This window comes from Lampris incognitus, chromosome 11 (genome assembly GCF_029633865.1).
Source record: "Lampris incognitus isolate fLamInc1 chromosome 11, fLamInc1.hap2, whole genome shotgun sequence".
NCBI classification, from domain to species: Eukaryota; Metazoa; Chordata; class Actinopteri; order Lampriformes; family Lampridae; genus Lampris; species Lampris incognitus.
Window position 1 is genome coordinate 4,665,355 of NC_079221.1, and position 22,116 is coordinate 4,687,470.

The following is a 22,116-nucleotide window of genomic DNA, read 5'->3' on the forward strand; positions in this document are numbered from 1 at the left end:
TTCTGACGGGGTAGCCTCTTCGCTATAATATAATCACACGCGTACACCAGTGGTTCTCAACCTTTTTGGGGTCCTGGACCCCCTGCGTATTTTGGATCTACCCTGAGGACCCCTCCACCTGGTCTTGGGGGAAGGGGGTTGCAATTTGATAGAAACAGTAGAAACTGCATTTTAAATTGCATTATAGTATTTATTCACTCTTTGGGGCAAAAATAAGAGCTTTCAGTTGTAACTTAGATATGGTTAACAAAACAGAATTCTTATGCGGTAACTTTCAGATATATGTAACAAAACAGAATTCTTATGCAGTAACTTTCAGATATATGTAACAAAACAGAATTCTTATGCAGTAACTTTCAGATATATGTAACAAAACAGAATATGTATTCAGTAACTTTCAGATATATGTAACAAAACAGAATATGTATTCAGTAACTTTCAGATATATGTAACAAAACAGAATATGTATTCAGTAACTTTCAGATATATGTAACAAAACAGAATATGTATTCAGTAACTTTCAGATATATGTAACAACACAGAATATGTATTCAGTAACTTTCAGATATATGTAACAAAACAGAATATGTATTCAGTAACTTTCAGATATATGTAACAAAACAGAATATGTATTCAGTAACTTTCAGATATATGTAACAAAACAGAATATGTATTCAGTAACTTTCAGATATATGTAACAACAGAATTTTTATGCTGTAACTTTTAACAATGCAAACGGGAGCGAGATCTCTTATTAAAATACAACAAATTACACTTGTGAAACAGATGTAATTAGAGAAAAAAGTCATGTTACCCTTTATAGTTTAGGTAGATAAAGGTCTCAGTCACATTTGAGTAAAATAATCCTATTTCTATAAATGTCATAGGATCTTTTTAAAAAAAAAGATATTTTATTTTCACGGACCCCTTGCAATTACACCACGGACCACTAGGGGTCCGCGGACCCCCGGTTGAGAAACACTGGCGTACGCGCGGCAGCTCTCAGTGAAAACCCACGCGGGCGCGCGCGCGGCAGCGGATAGGCGCAGCGGACCGGAAACGCGTGTGTACCTCGCCGCTCTCCGTAGTCGCTCCCCCGGACGTGAGTCGCGATACGCGCAGACAGACCGAGGTCCCATTTAGAGACTCCACGCTGCTGCTGCGAGCGGGCGAGCACCAAAGTAAGTGTCGGGGCTTGTACTTACTTCCTTCCTTCCTTTATTTCTTCCTTTCTCTCTTTTTAGAAAAGGGCGATGAGACAAACTCGACGTTCACATCCGGTCGCTTTAAAGACACCCAGCCGCGGACTCGAGTCGCGTAGCTGGCTTGGCTACGGCTAGCCGAGTGGAGCGTGCAGCATCACCTTGCCGAGAGGGCGGCTCTCCGCCCCTCGGTGCTTCGCCCATTTGGAGTCGCGGACGAACAAAACAAACGTAAAAAAAAAAGAAGCGTGGCGAGTTGGTTCCGTAGCCGCGAGCCGCCGCGCGCAAGCCCAGCGGCTAGCGCCTTAGCTTGGCCGAGTTGCTCCACCACGCTCTCGCGGCGGCGTGACATGGGGTGCGCTTCGTTTTGGGCTCCGGGGGGGGGGCGGCGGCGGCGCCCGGGCGGGCGGAGTTTGTTTTCCTTGCGCGTTTGAAGACGAAAATCCGACTTTTAAAGATTTCAGAATGTGTCAAGTATCCCGTAAGTCAACTGTTAAGACACGCTGACGTCACAGAAAGTCTCTGGCTGTGCCGCTTTCGGTTGAAACGGGCGTATTCAACCACTGTGTTGGAACACGTCTGTGGACGTCCTCGTCCATCCAGGTCGGGGTTATCCATTGAGTCGAGTGCAACTGGACTTGCTTGGCGTACAAGTCCAGTTGCACTCGACTCAGTCCCTTTGGATACATTGTATTTAACGGCGTTAACCGCTGTGGCGTCACAGCGAGATTCGAACCCCGGGCCGTCCCGGGTCGTTTCTGTGTGGATTTGGCATGTTCTCCCCGTGTCTGCGTGGGTTTCCTCCCACCATCAGAGAGACATGCGCGTTAGGGTTAATACTTCTGCCTGTGCCTCTGAGCAAGGCAGTGGAAAGAAGAATTGGGAGTTGGTCCCTGGACGCTGCAGCTGTCCACTGCTCCTATACAGTAGGATGGGTCAAATGCAGAGAACACGTTCATTGTGAGGATACAATTTGCTGTCAGAATACAGTGTTGAATAAAATAGCTTTCATTCAGTTCATATCCAGGCCGGCATGATGCAACAAATACAAGTCGAACCCATAATGGCAGTAGCGCCGAGGTCGAAAATTGGCTGATGGTAATGCTGCTAGATAGAGCCCAGATAGCAGAACTGCTGTGGCCCGGACCCGTGCCACACCTGACACTTGATCCGGCCCACATAGCGCGTGGAATGATGGCACTTGGGCGGTCCGCTCCTGTTTACCAGATCTGGGCCAGAACCGAGCCATAGCAATGCTGCATCTGCCACATATTTGCCAAAGGTGGCCCGTATTTGTTTTGTGATATTTGGGCCATATTCACCATTTACACACGGGCCACTTCAGGGTCACACCCATTTTATCAGGGCCAGAAGAAGGCCATCATGCCGCATCATTCCCTGAAGTGGCCCACATCTGGATGCTGTCTGGGATAGATGCTACTAGAGAGATGGTATGCACCAGGTATCCCTGGAGTGGTATACCGCTCGTGTTCCACCGGCACATAGGCTGCTGTCAGACTGTCGCACCAGTGCTGCCCCCCCTGATGCATATGCAGATTTAATGCCAGTGGGCTATTTTTACGAGTACTGCTGTCAATGTATATTTTTCTGTCTTTATTGACAATGCGCAACCTACGTGAAGGCTTTATTTGGCCACAATTAAAAGTAAAAGTCCAAATAGATAATTAAAAAAGAGAAAATTAAATGGATTATTTTCATCAACTACTAGGCCATAATTAAATGTTGAAAAAGTGAATTTAAAATGCAAAATGTTCATTTGAAAATAGAAAGTAACACTAAAAAAAAATGTAGAATGCAAACGCTTAAATGGAAATGCTCAAACTGAACGCTTAAACTGTAAATTTGAAATTGAAAATGGCAATGGAAATAAGAAAAGGGAAACGTCAATTATGAAACTTAAAATGGGAAACGCTTAAATGGAAACGCTTGATTCGAAGATACACCGTAGGATGCACTGGGAAGCACCATCATCGATGTTTCCTGAGGTCCTTGGGTCTTTCAACATTATACACCCTTGCTCAAGCGACCCAGCCGGGGTTGATCAGGCTCTGGCTTGTGTCCCAGCAGCACTGGTCCACAGATCACTCCTTCTGATCCAAAGCCATCTGGAGGCCCTCTCTGCAGCCCCCATGGTAGACTTGACGGCTTTCCTTTTTGCAGCCCCAGTGATGCCAAGTAGAGTGTAGAGCTTGCACAGTGAGTGGCCAGCAAAGCCTCTACACCCCACATCAATGGGCTCACAACGTGCCTTCAAGCCTCCCCGGCACTGATCCACCAGTTCCTGGTACTTGGACTGCTTCTGCTCATTTGCCTTTTTCATCCAGTCCTGCTAGGGAACTGTCATCTCTATAAGGTGCTGATGATAGCACTACGTCTGGCCTCAACAAAGTTGTCATAATGTTGTCCGAGAATCTGAGCTGCCCCCCCCAAGTTGACTTGCAGCTCCCACTCTGACAGAGGTGAGGAGACCAGCTGCTGATCTGGGCTGTGGCTGAGGCTACTCGGCAGACCTGACAAAGGCAATGTTCCTCTGTTTGCGGGCTCGCTTGTTGTTGGCCACAGCTTTGGAGATGGCCTCTGCGACTGTCTTCAGCACCTGGTCATGTTGCCAGTGGTATTGGCCCTCCCCCAGGGCTGTTAGGCAGCTGCTGAGGATGTGCTCCAGTGAACCTTTTCCAGGGCACAGGAGACATGATGGAGGATCAGTCTTGTTCCAGAGATTGAGATTTGCTGGGCTAGGTAGAACATCATACATGGCTTGTACCATGAACTTGATCCACTGCGGTTCTGCCTGCCAGATATCTCCCCATGATATCTTCCTCTCCAGCGCACCCCCCCCCCACCTTGTCCATGCTCCCTGCTGCCGCATGCCCACTATTCTGCTGGTCCTGTCCTCCTTGACACCTGCCCACATCTCCTCCAGGACTAGATGGCATCTGTCCTTGCCATGGGCCTTATCATAGTGAGGTTGTGGGATGGCTCCCAGCCCTGCCTGTCCAGTTGCCACCGTGCCCACCAAAGCCCTGTGTCTCAGCCGAGACTCTGCTGTCTCCAGGCCTCCCTGGGCTCTCCACTTTCCTGCCTGTCCACACCATAATGCTGCTGATGCCACTCTAGAGCCCTTGGAGCAGTGCCTCTCTTGTGCGAGAAACCCTGAACTCCACGCATCGCGTATATCCCAACAACAGACGGGAGAAAATTGATTCCTTTATTTTTCTTTATTTCTCCTGTGTTGCGCATTGTCAATAAAGACAGAAAAAAAATACACATTTAAAGCAGCACTTGTTGTAAAACTAGCCCACTGGCTTTTTTTGCAGATGCATCAGGGACGGTACTGAAGGGACAATCTTGACAGTGGCCTACCACTTTAAAGTGGCACCTGCTGTTAGGAAACAGTATGTACTGGTGGAACATGAGCGACATACCACTCCTAGGAATCGGCATATGCTGCTGATGGCATACCATCAGCCACTTTTCGATCTCGTCATCACTCCATAATGGTGATTATATTTCATGGATGTCATTTCGAGTTGGTTATTAGACTCTAATTTATTCTCCGCACAGAGCCATGGCAGAAAACCAAGACATGTCTTCAGTTGAGATGAAGGTGGTTCGACAAATTGAGGTAATTCCGCACTTAAGTATTTATTTCAATGCCGTCAGTTGAATGCCAATTGTAAGACTGTCTCCCATTTTCTGTCACAGTACTACTTTGGGGATCATAACCTTCCAAGAGACAAGTTTCTCAAAGAACAATTGCAACTTGATGATGGCTGGGTCACCATTGAAACAATGCTGAAATTTAACAGGTTTGTCAATTTTTTTTGTATCCCATGTTCAATGTAATGCTCAATCTGGTGTTTGAGCAAATTGTGTGTATTAAGATTCATACTTAAATTCTTAACAAAATTATATTGAAATGAACTGTTGGTCGTCATCATTTGTGAAAAGACAGGAAAGTTTGGAGAGCTATATTGGATCATTTCTTTGCAGCAGCCATGACTTGCTAGTCTCCAAACCATGGTTGGGATACATGGGAGCCTTCAATTACACAAGCCTCCAGGGCTTATTACTCCCAAGTTGTCTCTGCGTGTAAACTGGCAAGGAATGTCTCCTTCTGTTGAGGCACTGTCTAATTAATTTCATACAAAATACAGTGACAGCCAGCTCTCATAGCTTCAAGTACCGCAGAAGTATTTTGTTCAAAAGGAATTTGACCTTCACCCCAATCGGCTGTCTGATCCTTCACGATCCTGAACCAGGAGACTGGAGTACACAACCTGTGAACCCTGTCTTTTAAAGCCACAGATTGCGTCAAGTAAATGCTAAACATTTAGCCTTGCTAACATTGGCCAATAAAGTTTGTGTTACTTAACGTTTATGCTTACAGTCTGTTTTGATGTGCCGTTTGCCTGTCCAAGAGAGATTTGGCCGTAAGACCCTGCAAGCGGTTGATATGGGCCTAGCACGAGGCTTGATTTAAAAAGTTCTGCTTGAAATACGATAAATGATCATACTCCTGTCCTATTGTGGGACACCTGTTTTGGGCAACAAAGTTGTTTTTTTTCCCCACCTTTCTTACAGTTAGTGTTAACAGCAGTACAGCAAGCTTTATACCATCAAGGTGGTCAGTACACATCTTCTAGAATGGCTGAGAGAAAACAAAGCTCTGACATTTGGCGTCTTTGTCCGTTTTTTTATATATACTATGAAAGCTGACTCAAGATAAGTTTTGTACATGAGGTTAATGTTTAATGACACCATTGTTCTTCTCTCAGACTCAAGACCTTAACCACAGATAGCAGCGTCATCGTTGGTGCCCTTCAAAAATCAAAGTCTGGCCTATTGGAAATCAGCGAGGACAAGACTAAGATGAGGAGATCTCCAAACAAACCCTTGCCAGAAATCAATGATGAGTACAAGGACACCCTGAAAAATAAATCTGTGTACATTGTGAGTTACTTTACTTTAAATGTGTGTATACCCGAGTATCGGTAAATTATGATTGTGTTGTTAAAGATGTTATTTTTGGTCAACCAGAAAGGTTTTCCTCTAGAAACTACCCTTGATGAGATCCAGGAGTGGTTGAGCGGGAAAGGCACCATCGAGAACATTCAAATGAGGAGAAACTTACAAAGGCAATTCAAAGTAAGACACGTTCATGACGTACAGTTCATTTTCTAATAGTACGGCTGGGGGAGTAGTTCTTCAGTGATGACTACGCAATTATTTTGACAGGGATCGGTGTTCATCTGTTTTGACTCGAACGAAACGTCCAAGCAGTTCCTTGAACGTTCAGATATAAAATCATTCAAAGACAATGAGATGCTTGTGCTGTCAAGGTAGGATACCATGGAATTTCTCCGTGATTTTGGTTGTTGTCGAATTAAAATGCTGCAGTTAAAATTGAGTCTTTTGTTTGATTTACTTGGATAATTATCTTGATAGGATTGTTGTAATGCTTAAGACATGACTATTGCTTGGTGCATTTGTGTTAAGATAAGATGAATCTAACCTTTGTCCTTGCTAATTTGTTTTCAGGGAAGACTATCACGCCAAGAAAGCAGAAGAAAGAAAACAGTACAAAGCAAAAGCAAAAGCTAAACAGTGAGTCAAATAGTGGTCTTTAAGTTTTTCATCAGATATCTACAACCTGTGAAGAATAACTTATCCTGCCCCCCCCCCTCCCAAAATTTTAGTGACAAGGAGGAACATCAGAAAAATGCAGAGGAAAAAGAAATGGTAAGATCTCCAGGAGCACTTGAAAATTTGCTGCCACTGAGATGCAACCACAACATTTTCACTTATTAAGATTTCTACATTTGCCTTTTAGGGCCTGCTTTTGGATGAACAGACGGGATGCCTACTGAAATTTTCAGGAGAACTGGAAAACGTTTCGAGAGAGGACTTCCATGAATTGTTTTCTGGACATGGAAAAATTAAGTGGGTTGACTTTACACGGGGAGCCAAAGAGGTAATTGATATGACCACCACTTTTGTCTGATTAATCTGTGACGTAATGAGATTTATGAAGTGCTTAAACTGAGCTCTGCTACCAACAAGGGAACTCTCCTCTTTGATGGGAATGCGAAGGAAGCTTTGGAAAAGGCAAAGGAGGCAAATGGAGGAACGCTGCAAGTTAAGGACAGCGATGTTGCGTGGGAGGTGCTTGAGGGAGATGTGGAGAAAGATGTAATGAAAAAGATAATCGAAGCTCAACAAGAAACATACAACAGATCAAAGGGCAGAGGTACCGATTTGAATTTTAAAATGAGTTAATGTGACCTATCATTGTAAATTTTAAGAGGATCTAAATGCTATTGGATCTTTTCTGTTTCACCAGGTGGTAGAGGAAGGTCAGGTGGCAGAGGACGAGGAGGCCGAAGGGGGGGAAGAGGTGGCAGAGATCAAGGAAGAACCCATTTCCAAGGCAAAAAGACCAAATTTGATAGTGATGATGAGGAGGGTAAGAGATGTCGATTTAACTGTTGTAGTTTAATTTGATGGTAAGACTTTTTCTGGTTGATTTTCATTTAAAACTCTCAACTTGTCTCTCAGCACCTCCAAGCCCAAAGAAGCGACCTCTAGAAGAAGCAGATGCTGATGCTCCAGCATCAAAGGTTGGCAAAACAGAAAATGGATCTTAGACTCGTCTTTTTATTCCTTGAACAACATTTATTATAAACATGGAAAACAAGAGATTATTCAAATCCATTCCAGGGGAAGATTCATGCTTTGGAGAACCGTAGAAAATCCACGTTGATATCAACCTGTAGAAAAATGTGGAATGTAAACTTTGCGTCAGTTTTCAGCCTTTTCAGTATGGGTTTGTGCCCCTCACATTGTGTGTACCTAGGTTTTCCTGGCGATGCTTTTTTTTTTCTTTTCATTTAATATCTACAAGAATATTGTAGTTGAATTTGCATTAAAAAAATCAGCACGACAATATGGACCTGTGAATCATGCCATTTTCCCACATGTAAGTTACTCTGCAAAAACAGCGAGATCTCATTCAAAAATGTCAGCTTTTTCTAAGTTTTCATGTGAATAGCAAATAAATATTTTACAAAACTTTTTTTTTTCTGTGAAGAACAGTTTGTATTTTTTCCACTTATCTAATTGAGCACACTACTTTTCTCAAGCAAGATTCGTGGTGCTGATATAACTCGGGAGTTGTCTGTCTTCTTTACCTTTGAGACAACCTACTAAGAAACACATGGCAGAGAAAGCAGCTGTACAGCGTGTCGGCTTACCGATTTCTTTTTGTGGAACTTGTAAGAAGCTGGCAAGTCATACCTTAGTTCTGTCAAAAGAGTAGAAAAGAGGTAAGCTTTTGATGAGAAGTGGTTTCAATTAAACCAAAGTTGATTCACTCACCTGCAATTACTTCCATCGTCACTCCCCAGTCTTTGGCTTTCTTATGAATATGCTGCAATTATATATTGCAAATAAAGATTAGTTAAGCTGTGCAGTGCAAAACGCTGTCCACGACTGTCTAGAATACTTACATCTCGTGTTGATGTTTTATGAAGGGAATACACTGATCGCTTTGCCATTGTTAGTGCAAGCCTGAGGAACTTCATGTCCATGCCTTCAACAGAAATTAAAAAAATAAAATAAAAAATTAAACAGCAACTTAGAAGAATATAGACTGTATTTATCATGTAGCTGCTTACCTTGGTTGTGTTTTGTGCCAAATGGAGGGTTCATTATAACGATGTCGAACTTTTTGGCAAACGCATCAGCCTCCAACGAACAAATGTCACATTGCACTAAATCGATATTTGTAATTTCAAATTCTTCTTTATTCCTTCTGAATATATCCAGTGCGTCGTTATCAATGTCAAAGCCAACACATAAGCTGTGATGAGAAGAAAACGACAGATTAGACATAGTACATATATGACATCAACTCCCATATTTTCCCATATTTTCGTAATATGTGTGTGTGTGTTAGTGTAGATAGCGGGACCGAAAACTAAAGCATTTATAATCCTAATTCTTTTTGGAGGTGGTAGGTATTGTTCCAGAGAGTAAGGGAAAAATCCCAGAGAATTAAAATTATGCATAAATATGCAAAATATGCATTTTTCTAAAAATGGCTAAAAACCACTTTCCTCGGCATTTCAGGTGATTCTGAGCATCTTTGATTTTTTTCACCTATATAAAAAAAATTTCTGGGACTTAGAAATGTTTTGGCATTATACAAAATATGCATTTTTGCAAAAATGCACTTATGATCCTAATTTTTTTTGGAGGTGGTAGGTACTGTTCCAGAGAGGACCAGAAAAATAGCAGAATATTAAAATAATTATAATAATTACGCATAATTATGCATTTTCTAAAAACCACTTTTCTCGGCATTTCAGATGATTCTGAGCATTCGGGGGGGGGGGAGTTGGAGTGGGGGGGGGGTTCAGGGGCAGGGGTAAGGCGGTTAGATGAAGAGGAGGCAGATTTAGACGGGTGGAAAACCGAACCGCTACATTGTAGCGGGGTTCTTCTAGTGACTAATGTAAACCGGTTATTTTCTTGCCCGGTGCGATATAAGTACAACCAAATGTGTAAGTCATCTCACCCGGCATCCAGCATCGCCGCCCCAACGCTGAGAACTCCGCATCCGCATCCCAGATCCGCTACGAGCTTACCCTCAATGTCGCCGTATGTATTGTGGATCGTGTAAAGCATGCATGCTGCGGAGAAGCAGAAACAACGTTTACTTGGTTTATCCAGTCAGCGGTTCACAAAATCGTGCCACGACCACCGACGCTGTGCCGCCTCACCTGCGATGTGGGGACTGGTGGGGTACTGTTCGAGCAGGATTTTAGGGTCTTCGAAGGTGTCCACTTGCTGAAGGCAACTCTCGAGCTCTTTTAGTTTCATAACTAGACGCGACTCATATCATGTTGCAGGTGATCTGCATCAATGTGTCCCCCCCTCGAAAATTCGCGACTTCCGGTTGCGGTAAACCCATCAACGGGGTAACTTCCGAATGAGTGTGTTTCAAAACAGCCCGACTGGAAGCCGGAGCGAACGTTATTCGTTCCGCCTGTCATAAAAACGGTGGACTAGAATATCTACCGGGACCACACGAAAGGTGGCGTTATTATTATTATTATTATTATTATTATTATTATTATTGCTAATATAAGTATCGACGCTTTTGAAAGCGAGTGTAAAAAAGAACAGCGGGCAGCTCCGTGCTCCTTCCCTCTTGCGCGCAAGATCAAGCAACCGGTGCGCTCGGAGCAGCTTTGCTCGGCTGCTGAAGAGAAGCGGAGGCGTTTAAAGAGCGTGTGGTCGCTGCGGGTGAACCGACCTTTTTCTATTATTTAACCCCAAAGCCGCTCCGCCGGATTAACGCGCGCCGCTGCCGCGCCCGCACGGCCGCGTTTATCGCGAACCCCCCCCCCACACACACACACACGAGCGGCGGTCTCGCGAGAAAGCCCGAGATCATGGCCACAGGACAACAAAAATAAATTTGTGGACAACAAGCCGGAGTGCATGATGGCGGCGTCGCTGCTGCGCCGGGACAAGAGAGCGATAGCTGCCCGTTTAAAAGCCGACCTGAATCGGACTGACAACAGCGCCGGGGTCCGGCAGCTTCGGGAGCTGCTCGATTCGGTTCTGAATCCCGAAAAGCCGGCGGCGGACACCGAGGCGCTGGACTGGTGCAAATGCCTGATCGCGGGGGGCGACGGTTTCGAGGAGTTCTGCAGGACGGTCCGCTCCTACGACAACGCCACTTTGTGCGGCTTGGTGTGGACGGCCAACTTCGTGGCGTACCGATGCCGCACCTGCGGCATCTCCCCCTGCATGTCGCTCTGCGCCGAGTGCTTCAACAACGGGGACCACACGGGCCACGACTTCAACATGTTCCGGAGCCAGGCCGGCGGGGCCTGCGACTGTGGAGACAGTAATGTCATGCGAGAGAGCGGGTAAGTCCCGGCTAGCTAGCCCCGCTAGCCGCGCTAGCTAGCCCCCGCTAGCCGCGCTAGCTAGCCTACGCTAACGCCGCCGTAGCGGCCGGGGCCGTTTTGACAGCTGCCCGTGGAGAACCAAGCTAGCGTTGTGACACGGCGCTGGCTAGCGTTCACACATACGCCGCCTAGCTAGCACCGTTAGCGTCGGGATCAGCCCCGTCGCCGCTTTTGCGAACTAGGTGTCGGCGCACAATGTCGAACATATCCTGCCTACGGGGCCGGGGGAGGGGGGCCTAGGGAGGCAGGAGCGATCCGGCGGCTGAGGCTGGATGCTGGACAAGCTAGCCAACAGTGTGCTTGAATTAATGCACTGATGCTGCTGCTACTGGTGCGTGCGTGTGCGTGCGTGCGTGCGTGTGCGTGTGATAAAGTAAATATAAAAAATTATTTTTTTATATTTACTTTATTTGACTTTACACATGGCTCTCTGGAGCAACAGATGGGTCTGGAAGTACAGTGTACTGACACCTATTCTGGCTCGCCTCCCCGGGACGTAACTCCATCCCGTCCATCAGATGAGCGTGCACTTTTGGCGTTTTGCATGTTGTCCTTAGTCGCGCGATTGCACGTGCTTTTTTTTTTATACGTTCACCCCGCTATCCTCTCGCGCGGTTATCGGACGTGGCGTCAGCTGGGTTTTTGTTTATGTCTGGTTATTAGAGAGTTGGTTTCGTTTTGGGTCGTTTAAGTTGTGTTGCCTCGCACTGACCAGGGTCGAACTGTGGTGCTTAAACAGCTGTTTACCCCTCACCAAGTCCACTGTCGTTGCAAGTCAAGTCAGTGTTCTTTGTGTGGTATTTATTGCTGGAAACGTTGTGTCCACCCATCAGAATCAAGACTCAATCACTATTGTGTTTTGACAGCAGCTGGGTAGTTCTGTCTTCATCTTGGTGTCCCCCCCCCCTCCCCTTGTCTTCTCTCTGAGAATACCTTGGAGAGGGCTCTTGCATTGCACTGATTAAATGATACACCCTTGCTTCTGCGTGAGCTGTCTGCATCCTTTCTGTTCTCGACAGGTTTTGCAGGCGGCATCGGTTGAGGACGGGTGAGAATGTCCCTTCTGTCCCGAGAGACCTCCTGCTGATGTCCGAGATGGTCCTTCCTCGCTTTATCATCTGCATCATCCAGTACTTAAGGGACGGATACACTGAACCAGGTGAAGCCTTAGCCACCGTCTTTCGCATGGAGGAGGGGGGGAAATAAAGAACGTAATTGGTTTTGGTAGTTGGTTTGCTGCACGTGTCGAAGAGAAAACTGTGGAGTTGTGAAAATTATGCATTTGATGTAGATGCTGTGCTGCATAATAATTTAATCCACTACAAACCTGCTGTCACTAGTAATTACCTATTTTATAATAACTTTGCTTTGGAAACAAAATTGTTATAGTTGTTTTTACAGCCAAAGGAGAAATGGATATTGCTTTTGCTCCGGACCATTTGTAATTTATTTTTGGGTCTCTTGGCTTGTTTACGAGCGATCATTACGGCTTTTTTCTCTTATCTTGCTCGTTTCTCTTATCATGTTTTACCAGACACCTCAAGTGAGAGAGATCTGCAGAAGGTCCTGCAACAACTGGACCCTCAGATCTCCTTTCTAGAGGAGCTTACCAAAATGGGAGGGGCAATGAGGACTGTACTAACGAAGATCCTGACCAATCAGCAAACATTCAAGGACCTAAGCATGGGTAAATATGAAGACCATTTCCTAATGAGGTCTGCATCAACATGATGTGATATAAAGGTAGTCATATTAGGTTAATGACTTTATTGGACACTGTCTCTTGCTAGGTCTTGAAAACCTCTTTAATAGAATTTTTTTTCAAGGGTTGGAAATAATCTCCCCCCCCCCCATCTTACATTGAAAAATTTATCAATGCTCAAAAAAAGCATGTATGGTGTGCCAACATTTATTTACACTCCTTAAAGCTACAATCCTGAATCTTGGCATTTTTGTTAAAATTACCTGTAGTACTGTTGGTGTTAAACCACTTCAAATCCCAGAGATTTTAAAATAAAACGGTCGCCAGTGTTGTGTCAGCATGTTCTCCACCACTGGAACAAAAACATGGTTGAACTTGACTTTTTGCATGCTCAATCTACTACTACTACTTTCCCGTTAGGGGTCTCCACAGCGGATCATCCGTTTCCATCTCTTCCTGTCCTCTGCATCTTCCTCTGTCACCAGCCACCTGCATGTTCTCCCTCACCACATCCATAGCACTAGAACGACCAAGCCGGTCATTTTGACCGTTTTGGATTTTCAAAGTTTAATAAGTTTGTGGGGAAAAAAAAAGAAAAGAAAAAGATACAGACCTTCCGCTCACTGAATGGTCCTAAAATGGCATATATTTGCATTAAAATGAGTTTTAAATCAATCGCACAAAAGAAAAAAAGTTATGATAAGATCTACCTAAGACGACCATGACCGGTCAAAATGACCGCACATAATTTGCGCGTGATCGTGTGCATCATGTCACCATTTATGACGTGTGTTGGTCACATCATTTCCGTCGTGAAGTTCATTGCTCTGTCCTAGAAACACACTAGCGTTCTCCAGTGCAGAGAAATAGTCTAAACTTGATTTTTGATTATTGCCAACGTGTCTGGGTACAGACGCACCATGACTACCACCGAGGCGTTGCAGTATTTACAGGCGTTGGACAGCAGTGATTTTAAATCGTTTGAAAAATAGAATTAAAGTTGTTAAAATGTTAATTTTGGTGGTCATTTTGACTGCCCATGGTCATTCTAGTAAGTTCCGGTCGTTGTTCAGGACTGTTTCATTGGTTATTTTCAGTTCTTTTTTTTAAATTTCACATTTTATAGGCCTTGTTACGTTTGTTAGATTATCAATATGTGTTTTCCATTTGGTTTTTCAGGTAATATTTCCTTTTTCAATTTTGCTATTCAAGTTCAACCATGTCTCTCTGAAGTTTAAATTGTTTAAAAGTAGTATTATAGTTGTTAAAATGTTAATTTTGGTTTCAGTCATTTCCTAACAGACATAATAACATATGCAATGCCTTAATTTCTCAGTTGGGTATTTATCTTGACAGAATAGAGTTTAAAAACCGCCGGTCATGTTGACCGCCCATGGTCATTTTAGGTAGGAGTGAAATCCCGGTCGTTCTAGTGATAAACCTCCTGTTTGGCCTTCCTCTTTTCCTCTTCCCTGGCAGCTCCTTAAATTCAGCATCCTTCTCCCAATATACCCAGCATCTCTCCTCCACACATGTTCAAGCCATCTCAATCAATGCATGCTCAATAATCCAGGTAAAGAAACCACAGGAAGTTGAATCAGTTCATCTGGACACAACGTTTATTAGAGAGAAACGTTTCATCACTCATCTAAGTGACCTCTTCAGTCCCAACTGAAGACTTGAGACTGAAGAGGTCACTTAGATGAGTGATGAAACGTTTCTCTCAATAAACATGTCCAGATGAACTGATTCAACTTCCTGTGATGGTTGAACTTGAGTTTAAGCTTCTGATGTTGTAGTATCTGTTGGTAAAGTTTCTCTACAATCTTGGTCTGTCATATCTGCACGTTACCCTAAGTCTCTTCAACAAACTTGCTGCTACCTGCCCTATTCCACATTTAGCAGCTGTGGTGAAGATATATAATGCTATACACTGGATCATTACCCCTGCCAGGCAGATGACCTGGAGGGGATTGTGTATGTATGTGTGTGTGTGTGTGACTAATCTCGCATAATACTCGATCTATCAGCCTAAAATGTTTTGTGCATAGCATGCACAAAACATTTGCATACTATACACAAACAGTCCTAACTATGCTGACTGTGTAATATATGTAGTTATGACTATGATCAAGAACCTCTCGTGGTTGCGGTGATTCAAAACCTTTTGAAAAATTTTTGTTCTCACTACCGTCACTCGCTCGACCAATGCTGCTCTCTGTCGCTGCCTGACCTAAGTCAACCGTGTGCATGCGTGACTCACATTTACAGTCGAGTAAGGTACGGCAGCGACATGATCAGAAGTCCTAAAAAAGATTTTGATCATCCAAAAAAAATGCAAAAGTTATAAAGGAACAACTTTCTCTAGGTTGCAGTCAAAACAGGAATATTGCATATTCTTGTCGCTGCCCAATCTGAGTCAACCATCAGTGCGAGTTGCGCAAGCGTGAAGGGTTTACGCAGCTTTATTTTATTGTGAAAATAAAGACAGGGTTAGGGTTTGACCAAAATGGTCACATAGCAAACCTTTTCTTTTTGGAAAGTGCACGTTCGTATTAGACTTGGTCGCATTCATGCGAGGGTCTGCCTAGGAGGCTGTGCATCCACAGGCTGACAGGCATAATGTTTTTATTACAAATATTTTTTAGCTTGAGTGCTGCATATTAACTTTTTAATATATATATATATATATATATATATATATATATATATATATATATATATATATATACACTACCGTTCAAAAGTTTGGGATCACCCAAACAATTTTGTGTTTTCCATGAAAAGTCACACTTATTCACCACCATATGTTGTGAAATGAATAGAAAATAGAGTCAAGACATTGACAAGGTTAGAAATAATGATTTGTATTTGAAATAAGATTTTTTTTACATCAAACTTTGCTTTCGTCAAAGAATCCTCCATTTGCAGCAATTACAGCATTGCAGACCTTTGGCATTCTAGCTGTTAATTTGTTGAGGTAATCTGGAGAAATTGCACCCCACGCTTCCAGAAGCAGCTCCCACAAGTTGGATTGGTTGGATGGGCACTTCTTTGAGCAGATTGAGTTTCTGGAGCATCACATTTGTGGGGTCAATTAAACGCTCAAAATGGCCAGAAAAAGAGAACTTTCATCTGAAACTCGACAGTCTATTCTTGTTCTTAGAAATGAAGGCTATTCCATGCGAGAAATTGATAAGAAATTGAAGATTTCCTACACCGGTGTGTACTACTCCCTTCAGAGGACAGGACAAACAGGCTCTAACCAGAGTAGAAAAAGAAGTGGGAGGCCGCGTTGCACAACTGAGCAAGAAGATAAGTACATTAGAGTCTCTAGTTTGAGAAACAGACGCCTCACAGGTCCCCAACTGGCATCTTCATTAAATAGTACCTGTTAGAGCCTGTTTGTGCTGTCCTCTGAAGGGAGTAGTACACACCGGTGTAGGAAATCTTAAATTTCTTAGCAATTTCTCGCATGGAATAGCCTTCATTCTTCTACGGTCCATTCTTCTATCGCCCCTTCTACGGTCCAAGCACCGTAGAAGGGGCGATACTTGGGCAGTGCCCCCGTATTTTCCCTTCTCCCGGTGGGTGAAAAAAGGGGTGGTTTGTCGCCAAGTCCGAGCACCAGAGAAGAGGAGATATACCTGGCAGGGATCGGCACTCAACTAGGGTGCATTCTTCTAGTTTATCCTGGGAAATTCCCACCCAATAATAACCATAAAATGTGTGGCCACAAAAGCCACTGTGACTTTGATATTTCATAGATTTTTTTTTTTGTTGTCTCAAATAAGCCAGCCATAAAGTGTCAAAAGTACCATTTTTGTCATGTGTAAAGCTTCATGATTGTAGTGTTAAGTGATAAAATCTGCATCCTGATCTGTAGTCCAGATATTGTACTCATTATCTTTATTGAGGAGTCTACCTCGAACACCTTTGTATTCTAGATGATTTGGGAATTTCAGCTGTCACAATGTCCGTGTATGTCTTGCTGTTCTTTTGCAGGTCAAGAAGAGAACATGTATGCTAAAAAGAACTATGAAAAGTATTTGTCAGCGTTGAAGAATTCAGGTCTGGTGTCTGTGGAGGAGAAGGCCCAGGCAGGTGCTGCAGACCTCACTGCTGGAGCTGAGGGAGGTGCAGTTGCATTGGGCTTGCTGGGTAAGACGGGCATCGCACTTTCTGTGCCAGAATGGCAAAAGTGAGCGGCGCGCTAATCCCCGACCTTTTATTCATGTATTTATTTGTTTATTTAACAGGAGGCATTTCACCCGGCAGTCCAGATGATTCTAGTAAAGAGGTATGTGTACATGTCATTAGACAGAGGAACTGCTACAAAATGGGCTTCCTTTAGATTTAAGTTTTGTGACTTGATTGTGAGATTAGTTTTTCAATTTTGTCTGAACTGACCATTTGTGAGTGTGACTTAATTGAAATTCCTTTCCCTCTGTCATGGATTGATTTTTAAAGGAGGACCAAGATGGGGGACAGTCTGTTGGACAAAGAAAGAGGGTAAAGCTAAGTAGCACTACCAAAGGTAATTACGGTCCCATAATTTGTTATTATTATTGTTATATATCAGGTACATATGAAATGTTGTCATGAGCAGCCACTTTCATTGTGTCCCGTTATGTCCTCAGACCCCTCTATTATGGACTCTCTTAAGCATAAATGCTTTTTGGAGGAGTTGCTGTTCTGGACAATAAAATATGAGTTTCCTCAGAAGATGGTCACCTTCCTGCTAAACATGTTGCCAGATCAGGACTACAAGGTATTTCCATTTTTGACAGTTCTTTTGTGCAAGTTAATACCTATGAAGCCCTTTTAAATATATGATAAAAAAAAAGTTATTTCATTGGGATGTAACCCAGACTCCAAATAAGCATAATATTTAGTGATTTTGCATGTTTTATGGTTTTAGTGATTTGTAATCTGGTTTACAATTATATCTCAGTTGGTTATCAGCTGTAGTTTGCTCGTTTTGGTTTAGACTGGTCGTTTGAGATTTTATTTCATTTTGGACCAATTGACATTTTCAGTATGGCTAAGCTGTGTTTCCTTACCGACTCTTTTTTTTTTTTTTTTTTTTTTATAAATTTATTTCTGATTTTTCCCTTTTTCTCCCAATTTAGTGGCCAATCGATCCCTATTTTAATTCAAACACCCACCCTCGCACTGTATGCGTTCGCCAACTGCATCTCTCCGGCCGGCAGTCTCGAAGGAGACCGCCTCGCCACTTTCGTGACAAGGCGACTCCAAGCCGAACCACTGTTTTTCCGACACACACAGAGACGCATTCACGTGACGAACACAAGCCGACTCCGCCCCCCTCCCGAAGACAGCGTTGCCAATGATCGCTGCTTCGTCGAGTCCGGCCATAGTCGGATCTGACGAGACCGGGGCGCGAACCCCAGTCCCCAGTGGGCAACTGCATCGACACAGAGCCGATGCTTAGACCGCTAACCGACTCTTTTTGAAGTCCAGTGTAGTTTCTAAAGAAGGACGGAGAAAGCAACACCTTGTTAGATAATTCTTAGGATGCACACAGCAATTGGTAGAGTAACTGATGTTGTGTTTTTATTTTCAGGCTCTTTACAGTTTTGCTTGTATCGTCAATCTAAAATTGAATAGCTTGTTATTTTATGCAGTAATGCTGGATGTCGTGAATTTAATAGCTAGTGTTTTTTTTGGAGGCAGATGTTTTTATATTTTAGCTTTTCCTTCAGTTTTCTGTGGTCTTTTGCTTTGCAAAAGCAGTTTCTCATTAAAATTGTTTCCACGTCCGGGCATCCAGGTAGCGTAGCGGTCTATTCCGTTGCCTGCCAACATGGGGATCGCCAGTTCGAATCCCCGTGTTACCTCCGGCTTGGTCGGGCGTCCCTACAGACACAATTGGCCATGTCTGCGGGTGGGAAGCCGGATGTGGGTATGTGTCCTGGTCGCTGCACTATCGCCTCCTCTGGTTGGTTTGGGGGCCTGTTCGAGGGAGAGGGGGAACTGGGGGGAGTAGCGTGATCCTCCCACGTGCTACGTCCCCCCTGGTGAAACTCCTCACTGTCAGGTGAAAAGAAGCGGCTGGTGACTCCGCATGTATGGGAGGAGGCATGTGGTAGTCTGCAGCCCTCCCTGGCTCGGCAGAGGGGGTGGAACAGTGACCGGGACGGCTCGGGAGAGTGGGGTAATTGGCCGGATACAATTGGGGAGAAAAAGGGGTAAAAATAACCCCCCCCCCCAAAAAAATTTGATTCCATGTCCAAGTTTTTACTTGGTGTTCCCCATTTTTCTTAGTGTTGGTCTGCATCCTTCTTCTTTTTTTTTTTAACCAAAAGTACCCCCCCCCCTCCAAATGGGAACCACATCTTCAAAGTTGGCACACATTGAACAGGATAACTTTACTTTTATTGTCCTCTGTGGCAGATCACCTTCACAAAGACATTTGTTCAGCATTATGCGTTCATCATGAAAACACTGATGAAGAGCCATGAGTCGGACACCATGTCCAACCGCATCGTGCACATCAGCGTGCAGCTGTTCAGCAACGAGGAGCTGGCACGGCACGTGACCGAGGAGTGCCAGCTGCTGGACATCATGGTCACAGTCCTCCTCTACATGATGGAGAGTTGCCTTATCAAAAGTGAACTTCAGGGTAAGTTGTTTAGATGAGTCCCGTTTACCTCTCATCTTGGTTTGGTGCAGGTTGCCAGATTTTTCAAGACCGCAGCTTATTTTTTGCGTAGCTTATATGTTATGTTGGGAGTAATGGACTGGGCACTTGGGTGAACAACAGTCTCTTAAATTTGTTCTTGACGGCCCACAACACACATGACCTGGCCAGCTCGCAGCATGGGAAACACTGTAGAGCATTTGGAGACTGCCAAAACACTCATTTGGGGAAACCGCACGCCAAAATGTGGTTTGCGTTTGCCCGTGTGAAATATTGGTGAAAAGATGGTGTCCTTTTTGGCTTGATGTCATCAAATTGTCCCAAAGCACAGGATGTCAAAACGTCCCCGTCTTCTTAAAGAGGAAGTCTAAAAAACATTTTTGTATTCCGAATACACAATGGGAAGTCATACTGTGTGTGTGTGTGTGTGTGTGTGTGTGTGTGTGTGTGTACACGCATGCGCTTTTTTCATGCTACTATAAGAAACTTGATGATCCAATAGAATTTTTTTTCAGAAAATATTCAGCCTTTAACCTTTGATGGGTGTATTTCCTGCTTACTAGACAGTAGGGCTGTGTGTTGTGAGAATCTGGCGATGCGATAGTCTCATGATACAGGGTTACCATTCATTATGTGGTGATATACTGCGATACTGTAAGAAAGGTCATATATTGCGGTTTCATAGGCCCCTTTTCTTTGTGCTTATGCTACTTCCTGTCTCGGTTTACGTTGTGTTGGAGTGGAAGAGTCGGATGGCTGAAGATAGATTACAACACTGTGATCTAGCGGTTGTGGGGTCACACACAACACAACACAACAAGTTTGTCACGAACCTTTACATGTAAACAATTAAAAATCCATTCAGTGGTTTTGAGAAGTGATACAGTATCACAATTTTCATACACCCCTACTAGACAGGTGCTCTGCATTGCTGATCACCCTCCTGTAATACACCTCGCTGTACCAAACTAAGTGACAGTAAGGAACCGCTGACCTGAGTTCATGTTCTAAAGTGCGAGATGTATGGACCGCTATCTTGGACTGAGCAGACGAAGGTGTGGGCTGTGTAACTAATGGGTGGGCTGAGATGTAGAGGGAGGCCTGGGCTGAGATGTAAAAGGAGGCCTGGGCTGAGATGTAGGAGGAGCGTTGTGTAACTCATGGCGGGGCTGAGCTGTAGAGGAAAGGTCAGCTGAAACTTCATTTATCTTGTGTAAATTCAGAATGTGTTTTTGAGTAGAAGCAAAATCTGATTCGATGTGGAGCTACTTTTTTGCAGCTGAACCAGTACATCCCGAACATCTGCAAAATCCTGTATTTGTGACAGCGGGCAGTCCTATAGTGTTGGATATAGCCGTCTATTTTATGCCCCTTTTCCACTGCATGGCACTGGCTCGACTCTACTCGCTTTGTTTGGTTTTCCATTGGGCAAAAGTTAGGGATAGTACCTGGTAATGGGAACTTTTTTTGGTACCGCCTCCGTCGAGGTTCCAAGTGAGCCGATACGAAAAGGTGACCTGAAAATACCACTATAAATAAATAAAATACAATAAAAAAAAAAACCAAATAAAATATAAATATATGTATATTTATTTAAATATAAAATCTTATAAGATAAATAAATAAAAATATTTAAATAAGAACAAATAAATAAAATGTGAACAAAAATGTAAATATACTTTATTCTGTTTATTTAAATATAAATAAAATCTGACCACTGATTGGTCAGAGAGAAATGGAACAGCTGTTTATAACAGGAAATGCCAAAGCGAGTCTTATGAAACTTGTACTATAGTTGATAATCTGTGTAAAAAGTTATTTTTGTCAGTGAATCTCTTAGTGACACTAATATTGTTCATGTGAAGCACACATTTAGAGTTGGTCTAGTTGATTTTTTTGAAAATAAAACACTGGTGTGGGGCGCTGGTAGACAAGGGAGGAAACACTAATCAACACGCCCACAAATGACCAGCGGGGCTTCGCCGTGAGGGGACCCTATCTGCAGTGGAGAACCACAGCCCAAAAAGTAAATTGAGTAGAGTCCAACAGAGTAGAGTCGACTTGAGCGGGTACCATGCAGTGGAAAAGGGGCATTAGAGACTGGTGTAGATGTAGCAAGGAAAATGTATTTGTGGAAGTGCAAAAAAGTCATTTTAACTGAAAGCATGGTTTGTGACTTTCCTGAAAATGTTTTTTTTAATGAAACGTGTATATCTGACTGTACTGTGGAATAACTGTTTTTGAAAAAGAGATATAATCTTAGTTTCTAAAGGCTTAAACAGTTGCCCTTTTGGATTGTGTTGAAGTGCAGTGATGCGATTCAGGAAAGGAACGAGTTCCTGTGTGCTGAGGTGATCAGTGAATTCATTTTGTCTGTGTGCGATTTTAAATGATGCTTGACATTGTTTTGATAAAGTCTGTTTAAAAAAAGTAAACCCATCTTTTAGTTAAAACTGATTGTCACAGGGCGTCCGGGTGGTGTAGCGGTCTATTCCGTTGCCTCCCAACACAGGAATTGTTGGATCGAGTCCCCATGTTAGCTCC

The 22,116-nt window shown here is 43.6% G+C and overlaps 3 protein-coding genes across 3 annotated transcripts in view; 2 read left to right on the forward strand and 1 right to left on the reverse strand.

Annotated features, from left to right (window-relative positions):
• Positions 1 to 1,097: 1,097 nt before the first annotated feature.
• ssb (small RNA binding exonuclease protection factor La) lies at positions 1,098 to 7,914 on the forward strand. Its single transcript, XM_056289127.1, has 12 exons — positions 1,098 to 1,181; positions 4,788 to 4,848; positions 4,929 to 5,032; positions 6,002 to 6,176; positions 6,264 to 6,371; positions 6,462 to 6,565; positions 6,765 to 6,830; positions 6,923 to 6,965; positions 7,057 to 7,197; positions 7,287 to 7,473; positions 7,567 to 7,689; positions 7,782 to 7,914. Exons 2-12 carry the CDS (start codon positions 4,792 to 4,794, stop codon positions 7,868 to 7,870), a joined length of 1,197 nt encoding a protein of 398 aa, XP_056145102.1. The 5' UTR covers positions 1,098 to 1,181; positions 4,788 to 4,791; the 3' UTR covers positions 7,871 to 7,914.
• Positions 7,872 to 10,239, reverse strand: mettl5 (methyltransferase 5, N6-adenosine). Its single transcript, XM_056289128.1, has 7 exons — positions 10,007 to 10,239; positions 9,802 to 9,916; positions 8,900 to 9,084; positions 8,732 to 8,814; positions 8,601 to 8,652; positions 8,477 to 8,526; positions 7,872 to 7,993 (listed from the first exon to the last, which is right to left on the reverse strand). The coding sequence occupies exons 1-7, from the start codon at positions 10,104 to 10,106 to the stop codon at positions 7,952 to 7,954; spliced, it is 627 nt and encodes a 208-aa protein (XP_056145103.1). The 5' UTR covers positions 10,107 to 10,239; the 3' UTR covers positions 7,872 to 7,951.
• A 477-nt stretch (positions 10,240 to 10,716) lies between these two features.
• Positions 10,717 to 22,116, forward strand: part of ubr3 (ubiquitin protein ligase E3 component n-recognin 3) — a 55,562-nt gene continuing 44,162 nt past the window's right edge. Inside the window, exons 1-8 of the mRNA XM_056289130.1 lie at positions 10,717 to 11,164; positions 12,226 to 12,365; positions 12,741 to 12,893; positions 16,914 to 17,069; positions 17,168 to 17,208; positions 17,379 to 17,445; positions 17,549 to 17,679; positions 19,326 to 19,554. Of these exons, the coding sequence (XP_056145105.1) occupies positions 10,731 to 11,164; positions 12,226 to 12,365; positions 12,741 to 12,893; positions 16,914 to 17,069; positions 17,168 to 17,208; positions 17,379 to 17,445; positions 17,549 to 17,679; positions 19,326 to 19,554 (1,351 nt within the window). The 5' untranslated portion in view covers positions 10,717 to 10,730. The remainder of the gene's footprint in view (positions 11,165 to 12,225; positions 12,366 to 12,740; positions 12,894 to 16,913; positions 17,070 to 17,167; positions 17,209 to 17,378; positions 17,446 to 17,548; positions 17,680 to 19,325; positions 19,555 to 22,116) is intronic.

Excerpts from the sequence above, each read along its gene's own strand:
- mettl5 (XM_056289128.1), bottom strand. The coding sequence starts at position 10,106 with ATGAAACTAAAAGAGCTCGAGAGTTGCCTTCAGCAAGTGGACACCTTC. Across the intron at positions 8,653-8,731 it reads ATAAAACATCAACACGAGAT|CATATTCATAAGAAAGCCAA; the intron begins GTAAGTATTCTA and ends ATATAATTGCAG. Across the intron at positions 8,527-8,600 it reads GACGATGGAAGTAATTGCAG|AACTAAGGTATGACTTGCCA; the intron begins GTGAGTGAATCA and ends CTCTTTTGACAG.
- ssb (XM_056289127.1), top strand. The coding sequence starts at position 4,792 with ATGGCAGAAAACCAAGACATGTCTTCAGTTGAGATGAAGGTGGTTCGA. Across the intron at positions 6,566-6,764 it reads GAGATGCTTGTGCTGTCAAG|GGAAGACTATCACGCCAAGA; the intron begins GTAGGATACCAT and ends ATTTGTTTTCAG. Across the intron at positions 6,966-7,056 it reads ATGCAGAGGAAAAAGAAATG|GGCCTGCTTTTGGATGAACA; the intron begins GTAAGATCTCCA and ends TTTGCCTTTTAG.